This window comes from Carica papaya, chromosome 3 (genome assembly GCF_054855325.1).
Source record: "Carica papaya isolate Zhongbai chromosome 3, ASM5485532v1, whole genome shotgun sequence".
In the NCBI taxonomy this organism is placed as follows: domain Eukaryota; kingdom Viridiplantae; phylum Streptophyta; class Magnoliopsida; order Brassicales; family Caricaceae; genus Carica; species Carica papaya.
Genome location: NC_142311.1, coordinates 5116579 through 5126304, shown reverse-complemented (window position 1 = coordinate 5126304; position 9726 = coordinate 5116579). Strand labels below are relative to the sequence as shown.

Here is a 9726-nt window from a genome sequence, read left to right as displayed (position 1 = left end):
TTCTCACTGCACCTACGGACAGTTCTTAGATTCCCTAAATTTTTTTCCGGAAACTGAAACACACTTCTGATACCTGCACATGTCCCCAAAAAACCCCAAATCAGACCCAGGACCCTTTTGGCCAATTTCTAAATTCCGGCACGGCGGCTCCTCCGTGCTCCGGCGACGGTGCCGCCGCCGGCGTCAGCGATCCGCCTCAGGTTGGCCGTTTTTGGCCGAATTCGGCCAAACTTGCATTGGTTCCTGTGATAAAACACCTCTAGAGCCCTCGGTGGGCCAAAAAATTACAAAAAATCGAGACTTACCGGCAGCAGGGCTCTCGGGTACGGCGACTCCTCCGGCGCGAGTTGCAGTTTGGTATTTTGCTCCTGTCAACCTGTAGAGAAAAGGACGGTGGTCACGGTGGTATAAAAGTTACATCGAACGAGAACCGGGAAGGGCCTCATTGGAGGCAAAAATCAAGAAAACCCGCGGCGGCGCTGCTGGGCTTCGGCGGTGTTTTTCGGCCAATTGGCCAGTGGTTTGGCTACGATTTGGCCACAGAGAGGTTCAACATCGAAAAACGAGCCAATGAGAAAAATTTTACCTCGTTTGGCAGCCAAAAAATCCTCCGGTGCTGCGGCGGGTGGCGGCGGCCGGTTCCTCCGGTGGCTGGGTCGTCTTCTCCGGCGAGGGTTCTGGCGGTTAGGGTTTGGTGTTGGATGTAGATGTGATTATTTATAACCCTCTCCTTTTAATATGAGCCGTCCATCATGATTTAATATGGACTGTCCGATTTCGATTAAATTGGAAATAAATATGGGTCGTCCATCGCGATGCGATCTGAGCCGTCCGTGCGTGATCAAATTTGGACCGTCCGCACGCGTGAGATCTGGGCCGTCTATGCGCACTTTTGATTTGGACCATCCGTGCGCGCGGGAATGGATCTGGGCCGTCCGATCGCGCGCACGCGGATCACCTATGTGTCTCCATCCCGCGTGGCTTCCCGTGTCAGCCTCCCTGCCACGCGGCGTGTCCTGGTTGGCCGGGACTGCTGACCGGGCTGCTGACGTGGCACTATTTTTTTAAATTACGTTTTAACCTCCGGTTTTCGATTTTTTTTTTTCAAAAACACCTACAGAATCTAAATTTTCACCCCTTTTTTTCCAAATTCAATTTCAATTAAATCCCAAAAAATAATTTTACCACATTTTATTATTATTATTATTTTTATTTCTATTAAATTAAATTAAAACTTTATAAATTAATTATTAAAATAAAATAAAATTAACAAAATTTCAAATTAAAATAAAATAAAATAAAATAAATAAATAAAAATAAAAAGAAAAGTCTTTGGGTGTTACAGAAATTGCTGATGAATTGTTTTGTTATATTTTGTTAACTGAATTCGTGTATATATTGGTTGCTATGTAATTGGGAGCATAGTAAGAATAAGTAAAAGAGTTTAGAATGATGAATTGTTATAGTATGCGTGTTATAGGTATAAAATAATATTAAATAATAAAAATTAAAAAATTTATGAGTGAGATGAAATAAATAGATAGACAATAAAAGATTTAAAAAATCTATTTAACTGGTATCACCGAGGAGTGGGTGTGTGTGTCGCCTTTTGGCATGTGATTGTGGTAAACCTACCCGTAGATACAGCTTTAGTCAAACATGGTAAAGCGATAAGAACTGTGAACTGAATACTGTGTACTTCAAATTGTAAACTAGTTGATACTAGCAGAAATGACATCGCGTAGTGAAACTATTTTAATAGGATATAAACCGATATGAATGGATCAGAAGTCATGTGTAACGTTTATGATACTGAAACACTGAATTAGTATATAGTGAACTATTTACTGTCAAAATTGTGATACTGAATATTGAATTTTGTTATCTAATGAACTTTCATGCCTTGAGTTATAATATTGAGATGATAGATTCTGAATGTTTATCGAACAAACTGGTTTGTAAGGTTCGGTTAATGAATTAAGATGTAGATATCACGTGTTTTCTAAAATAAAGAGAAAAATATTTTAAACCATTTCCGCCGGCAGTTTTATATTTTCTACTAACTTGGACAGACTATTATATTATTTCTTGGTTACTTACATGCTTACTAAGCATATTAAGCTCACTCTATTTATTATTGATCTCTTCCATATTAGGATTCCCAAAACTCCCTCTTGAACAGCGAAGGACTTGCTAGAAGATCGTTTAATTTTTATTTTAATCGAACAGTACTTAATGTTAAACATTTCTTTTTATAAGTGTTTATTTTAAAGTTTAAACATGTTTTACGGGTACTGAATATTTTGAGCTAAATATGCAATAAATGTATTTATTATTATTTTAAAATTTACTCCGCGACGTATTCATATAGATTATTTTATCATGATATAGTGTGTGTGTACAGTTAAAACTCTAAATGAGAATTCAGGCTATTACATATATAATATATAAAATGATACCTTAATTTTTTAAAATTATTTTTAATAAAATAAAAAAATAGAAAAATTCTTTTTCTTCTATGTAAAAGTTATTAAAAAAATATTTTTTAATTTTTTATTGTACTTTCTACATGTCAAATATAAGGTGAATTTGATATAAAAATTTAGTCAACTAGAAATAATATATATTTATATAATTAACATGTATAATTTGCTCTCAAGTGATAAATCTACTAACTTTATAAATGGTGTTTAACATATAAGAATTAAGAGACCAACAAAATAAAAAATTAGTATTGTAAAAATTAGAATATGTCCTTTGTTATTCTTTGAATTATAATTCAGAGTTTTTCCTTTTCTTATACATGTAAAATAGTGAGCAACACCTAATTAAAACTAAATAATAAATCTTAAAATACAAACAATAACAAAAAAATCCAGGTTTCAGAAATTTTGAGAAATTCATTTGTGTTAAAAGAAATAAATAAAAACATTTTTTAAAAAAAATTTGTTTTGGATAATCTGATATTTTATTATTTCTTTATTAAATTGTTAAAAATATATTCTATTTACGTATTCACTTATTCTTTCAATTTCCCCAAAACCAGACCTAACCTTCCATCCATTTCCTTCCACCTCTTTTCTTCCCTCTACCTCTCTTTTACGGATTCCAGTATTGGCTGCTCAAGATGAAGATAATGGTTGCTATCAAGCGAGTTGTAGACTACGCCGTTAAGATCAGAGTTAAACCTGATAAGGTAAGCCCGATTAACTCCTCCAATTTCAGTCGTCTCATCAAATGATCTTAATTCTGCCATTTGCTTACTCGATTGACTCAATCGAGCAGACAGGTGTCGAGACCAAGAACGTTAAGATGTCCATGAATCCGTTCTGCGAGATAGGACTGGAAGAGGCCCTGAGGATCAAAGAGTCAGGCCTAGCCACCGAGGTCGTCGCCGTCAGTTTGGGCCCTAGCCAGTGCGTTGATTCCCTGCGGACTGGTCTTGCCATGGGTGCTGACAGGGCTATCCACGTGGAGGCTAATTGTGACTTGTACCCTCTCCCTGTTGCTAAGATTTTGAAGAAACTGGTTCAAATTGAGAATCCTCACGTTCTTTTTCTTGGCAAGCAGGTATCTACTTTTTCATTCTCCACTTCTTTTTTTTTTTTCTAGGAAAATTAGCACATAATAAACTTGTTTGCGTTTGAACTCTTATTGTGAATTTGATCAGTTATTTTTTTAATACTAATCAATTGTGTACTTAGTAGGTACTGCGTATTTTATGCTTCAAATTCACTTTCTCATTTCTAGGGATTTGTTGTCAATTAGAGGGTTTTGGATTAATCAGTTGTAAATGAAGCAATGAGTCAATTAAATTTCAAAATTTAGGCTTGTTTGCTGGAATGTTTCAACAAAATACATATACATTTAGAAAATGAAAGCTATAAATGGTAAAAGCTATAAATGGAGCCTGAATACTTCTTAGTACTTCTTCGTCACCAATTGAAATTTATCTCAACTAACCATTGGAAGTGTAGGAATATCTAATGGTTTTTTGAACTTTTTAAATCTCTTATTAACTATCAACAGTGTAGACACTCCCTTTACTTCAAAATGACACACAATCCTTTGATTATTGGTTTTAGTTCTGCGTGCTATCCTTTTGTATTGATATTTTTGAGGCTTTTTTCGTTTTTAAATAAAAGTAACTGTTTCTTATTATCCAGATTGTTGTGTAGGCAATTGATGATGACTGCAATCAAACAGGGCAAATGGTCGCGGGGTTGCTTGGTTGGCCACAGGGGACTTTTGCCTCAAAGGTTAGTCCAAGACTCTGATTCGATTTATCGAAAGGTCTTTCCTTTTTTTTTGGTTTTAAGTCACTTGTTGTAGGGGTTCTGTCTTCTTTTTTCCTTCTATTGCACGCAGTACTGAATGGTTCAACAAATTTACTCTTATGCTGGGATAGCATAGGTTTACACGCTAGCTGTTTTAACCTGTAAACTATTCCGTTGTAACTTATAACTATTATAATTGGTTTAGGACATCCATTATGATTGCTGTTATTTTGAATTAGGCTAGGCTTAAGTTTTTCCCTATAGAAACAAAAATTTTGCTATGATAGTTTTTGCCTTTGGTTTTTTTATCAGTATCTCGCCCATTATTTTCTCCTCTGGTTATCAATATTTGATTCTGTTTTTTGATTTACTGGTGTTGTCTAGTAGGTTGTGCTGGATAAGGAGAAACAGATAGTTACTGTGGATAGAGAAGTGGATGGAGGTCTTGAGACTTTATGTTTAGACTTGCCTGCTGTAATTACGTAAGTTGAGAGCCTTTCAAATTATTTTCTTTTTAGCGAACAATTAAGACTTGGATCAGTTTGTATATTTATTTAGCTGCTGTATAACATAGAAGTATGTCACAGTCTCGGAACTGGGATGTGGTCAGGGCCTTGACACTTGAAAGCCTTGAAATGAGCTTGGTGCTTGCTCGGTAGACGTGCGACCTTTACGGCCTATTTTGAGGCTTCTTTTACAGAACCTCAGAATTCATGAGTACTCACTGGACTTAGGCTTCATAATTGATACTTTATTAATAACCTGATGAACATACTTATAGGGGAAACTGCTGAACCAGACTCCTGGATTGTAAACCTAATCTGCCTCCTAAATTTAATGTTAAATAAATTCCTAAAGCAAATTCCTGACTGAGGTATCAATTGAATCCTGAGCCAATAGTCCCAACTCTCTTTTAAGAGAAGGCCATATCCAAACACATTCAACATAATCCACCATTTAAGTAAGTGACATTCTTCTTCCACTCATAAACCCTGTGTACATACCGGATACCAGTGAACTTATCACGTGGATCCCACTATTTTGTGCATGACAATACTCCATGTAGCTTATCCTTGTGCAATAGTGTTGGATCGCAAACACATCCTCCCACCAAGAGATTGCTGGATCAAGGCCTTCCTAATGGACCAAAAATTCCTTCCTGCCTGCACCTGCTGATCGAAAACTGCCTTTACATTTGGTAGGACCTGACCATTTGACACTGTCCGAAGAGTATGTTGGCTTGTTGCTATTAAATTGCTCGAGGCATGACACATGGAAAACAAGATGGACTAGTGAGTCTGCTGGTGTGCTAGCCAGTTAACAACAATACTAATCTGATCAATTTTAAAAGGCCCATAGAAGCGGTGTATCAACTTCTTATTGGGACAATGGGCCAATTACAGCAGTACTTAAGAGTGAAGACAAAGCAACATCCGACCACCAACTTGGAAATGGACTTCCACAATGACGATCATGCACAAGAGCACTTATTGTAACTTAAGCTTGTTGAAGAGGTTCACTGAGATCCTTCAGGAGTTGGTCTCTAGGTCTATTTCCTTGGCCTTGGCCAACATGGGGCAATAGGGAAGTAGTTTTGGACCATAGACCACTTCAACAATGAGGTTTTGGGAGACGAATGAAGTCTTGTACCATAGCAATATTCTGCCCAAGACAACAAGCAAGTCTACTTTTGGGGCGATCGTTAGAAAAATAACAGAGATACCTCTTAATTTGTACACTTGACCACCTCAAGCTGACCATTTGATTGAGGACTGTAGGCTAAGCTAAATGTGAGTTTGGTGCGCAATAGCTGAACCCAGAAGACATTGTTAAGGTGACATCTCTATCATTGACAATGGATCTGATAATCAATGTAATTTGAAGATAGAGTCAAAGAACAGTCATGCTACTTACTCTCGTATAAGGTTGTAAAGAATGGTAAAAAGCTTCTCATATTTAGAAAAAGTAGTCTACCACCACTGATGATGCTGTCTTTTGTATATGGGGAAAGGCTCCCTTCACAAGTTCATTGATATGTCTGCTTAAATATGTTCATTGATAGGAAGAAGCTGTTAAATTTGTGCTGGTTGCACTTTCAATCTTGTGCATTGAGAGATAAAGCAAATTTGAACAAAGTTCTTGGGTTTTTTGTTTGACAGCCTTCCAGTAAAATCACTTGCCATACACCTTAATGTTTGTTTGGTATCCTTCACGGCCCATGTGAGTGCCTTCCTGAATCCACCAGTATGAGCAACAATAATCATGGCTTGAGATTTTATCAGTTAGGTACTTCTTGTTCCCTCTGTTATCATGCAGTTAAATCTCTGGGTTGCTGTCAGCCAAGACCAGCTATTCCACTTATTTCAAGCCAACATGTATATTCAGCTATTCTTCTTATAAACGGTTCATTATAGGTGGAGGGTCCATTTTTTCTGCATGTCCTCCATCTCTCTGCTTAATCATTTTATGAACTGTGAACTGTTTGAGGTATCTTGCATATAGGGAGTCCATTATGGTCAAACCAGTGTGAATTGTAATTCCAACTCTGCTACTATAAACTTTAAATTGCTAAGGTCAGTCTTCCACCTCTTGTTCAGTTGTAAGGCCAGAAGCAGAAGTGGCAAGCTGCTCAAACTGCCGCCATCAATCATTCACTATCCTAATCTGGTGCAACTGCACCAACTCGTCGAGCTTGTTACTAAGAAATGGGGAACCAAGGGGTAAAGTACCGTGCATTTTGAAATCCTCCCAACTCATTTTTGGTTTGTCATGCTCTAATTTGAGGAACAACAACTGGACATCTCTCTGTCTATGAAAGACACGAATACCACCTTGTTCTTCTTTGCTGTTCTATGGTGCTAGAAAAAAATGTTTGTCTCTATCCAGCCAGCCCAGCAGGTAAATGTTCCTATTATAATGTGGAAATTCGAGCTTGTTGAATCATGATGCTATCTCATTAGTATTTCACTGTGTGCTGTATGCTTCATTGGAGCTGCCCCCTTCTCCTTTAGTGGCCGAAATGGGTTTGCATTGGCCCTACTGAAATTTTCAGTTTCTCACCACCTTTCATCAAAACAGGTTGATTCCCGTATCTTTCTGCTATATCTCTTGGGTGATCCTGTGGGTACTGCTTGAGTAAATATCAAACTACTGTTGCGACAATCTGGAATTCCCCATGACAACTGACTTTGATATTAGTTTGTCTAGGTTCTAGGACTGGATATGGTTAGGTGTTGACTCTGGAAAATCCTGAAGCAAGCTTGTTACTTGCTTAGTAGACCTACGACGTTTACAGCCTATGTTGAGTCTCTTGTGAGGGACCCTCCAATTATTTCAGGCTTAATAATTGATATGTGATTAATAACATGGACACATTTATATTGGAAAATGCTGTACCAATCTCCTATGTTGTAGATCTAAACCAACTCTTTTATTTAACATAAAATAAATTCCTGGACCAATATCTTAATCAAATCGCAAGCCAAGAGTCCAAACCCTCTTTCAAAAGAAAATCATATAGAGACACAAACGAGAAAATCTACACTTTTGGAAGTGACTTTCTTATTCTTCCCATGGCTCCAATACCGTGCACATAGTAGATAAATACCTGTGAATTTATCACCTGAGGCCTCTATTTCAAATATGACAGAGCTATCATATTTTGTGTGTTTTTATTCTTGAAGTGGTTAACATTGTACGAGTTGTGTTCTTGCAGTACTGATTTGAGACTGAACCAACCGAGGTATGCAACACTCCCAAACATAATGAAGGCAAAGTCGAAGGTCATAAAGAAATTTACCGTGCAGGAATTAGATGTAAATATCAAATCTGACTTAGAGATGGTGCAAGTGACCGAACCACCCAAGAGAAAAGCTGGGATTATTGTTCAATCGGTGGACGAGCTGATCGATAAGCTTAAAAATGAAGCTCGAGTTATCTGAATTACATGCTGGCATGTCCCAAATCATCAGTAATTTCTCTTCAAATGTATGTACTGGAACCAAAAAACATAAAAATACAACTTTGCAAAACAGCTTCCTATTTAATGAAATTTTTTATTGGCCACCAGTAGACATTGACAAATTCCCTTTTACTTTAGTCCCAACACTGAGTTTGATAGCATGGATATTAGTATTTACAATGAATGCAAGCCAGTAGGGAAAAGGTTCTTCGTGAATAAATTACCTTGTATAAACTACACAACTAGTTGTAGTAATGTCTTATTACTTGCATTGTGTTCTTGTAGCAAAATGTCTTACAAATTTTTATTTTGAAACAGAGTATGTTGATATTAGTAAATTTTGATGTATTGTTTTCAAGTTATTATTTTAATAATTTTATTTATATCAACTTACGGTTATAATAATAATGCCTCTACCTACATTCAATATGATTGACTTGCAAAACATTCAATATTACTAATACTTTGGTAGAATCTAACACCTTTATTACACATATTTTTATGTCTTTTGAGGTCAAACAAATATAGATACTCCTCAAAGCATATATTAGTGGGATACTCAGTTAAAAAAGGCTATTTTTATGTTCGGAAATAAACAAATTAGCTGACATCCTCCTTAAGAGAGCATAAGAAAAAAAAGAATGGATGTTTTTTTTATATTATTATTATAAAAACAAGAGGATCGCCTAACGTGAGTCAATTTAGCAGGAGAGTTTTCAAGAATATATGCGTAGTGATGTGTAAATTTAGCAGAATTTTAATACCATTAAATATTTTTGAGGGGTTTTTTAATTAAGAAAATGGTGAAGAAAGCACAGTACGGAGAAGAAGGAAGATAAACTTCCACGAATGATTCTTTTACCTCCTCGATCAAAAATTAATTACTTGTTTTTTTTTTTTTTCCTCTTCAAAATGAATATAAATCAAAAAGTTTTCTTTTACTAGGGGAATATTAATTATTGTATTTACTACTCCGTGATTAACAACAAGATTCAGTAACCATCTTGGATTTCTTAAGCTCAACACCGTTATAATTTTACAGAATATATGAAAAGGTTGACTTGGGAACTTTTTACAAAAAATTGTGCAAATAAAGTGTTGTTCCCAACAATATATTTTTTTAAAAAAGTGAATGGTAATATTGCACTTGGCAGATGCAGAAGCAGAAGCAGAAGCAGAAGCAGAAGCAAATGCTTATACTGAATTATTACGAGCTCTTAAACGATAATTTTTAAAACCCATTTATTAGATTATTATACAAGTTGATGATCTTGGAGCCGTAAAAGTAAACTCATCCATCTCACGTATCAAAGAAAGAATTTGCAATAAATTTGTTCCCATCATAATAGCTCTCTCCGATTGTCTGTCCAATCCAAAAAATGTTATAGTTGGATAAATATTATTTCAATATGTTATAATAAAATATCTGTTAGTTTATTATGTATGATGTTTTAAATTTTTTAGAATACTTTATCAGCTTAGAAAAAT

General features: G+C 35.9%; 1 protein-coding gene across 1 annotated transcript; it reads left to right on the top strand.

Annotated features, from left to right (window-relative positions):
- Positions 1 to 3014: 3014 nt before the first annotated feature.
- ETFBETA (electron transfer flavoprotein beta) lies at positions 3015 to 8345 on the top strand. Its single transcript, XM_088215236.1, has 5 exons — positions 3015 to 3196; positions 3286 to 3570; positions 4179 to 4259; positions 4665 to 4759; positions 7993 to 8345. The coding sequence occupies exons 1-5, from the start codon at positions 3128 to 3130 to the stop codon at positions 8216 to 8218; spliced, it is 756 nt and encodes a 251-aa protein (XP_088071362.1). The 5' UTR covers positions 3015 to 3127; the 3' UTR covers positions 8219 to 8345.
- The last annotated feature ends 1381 nt before the right edge of the window (positions 8346 to 9726 follow it).

Bases quoted from the DNA above. Each gene is read 5' to 3' on its own strand.
- ETFBETA (XM_088215236.1), top strand. From the start codon at position 3,128: ATGAAGATAATGGTTGCTATCAAGCGAGTTGTAGACTACGCCGTTAAG. The intron at 3,571-4,178 runs GTATCTACTTTT...ATTGTTGTGTAG, and splicing joins TTCTTTTTCTTGGCAAGCAG to GCAATTGATGATGACTGCAA. The intron at 4,260-4,664 runs GTTAGTCCAAGA...GTTGTCTAGTAG, and splicing joins AGGGGACTTTTGCCTCAAAG to GTTGTGCTGGATAAGGAGAA.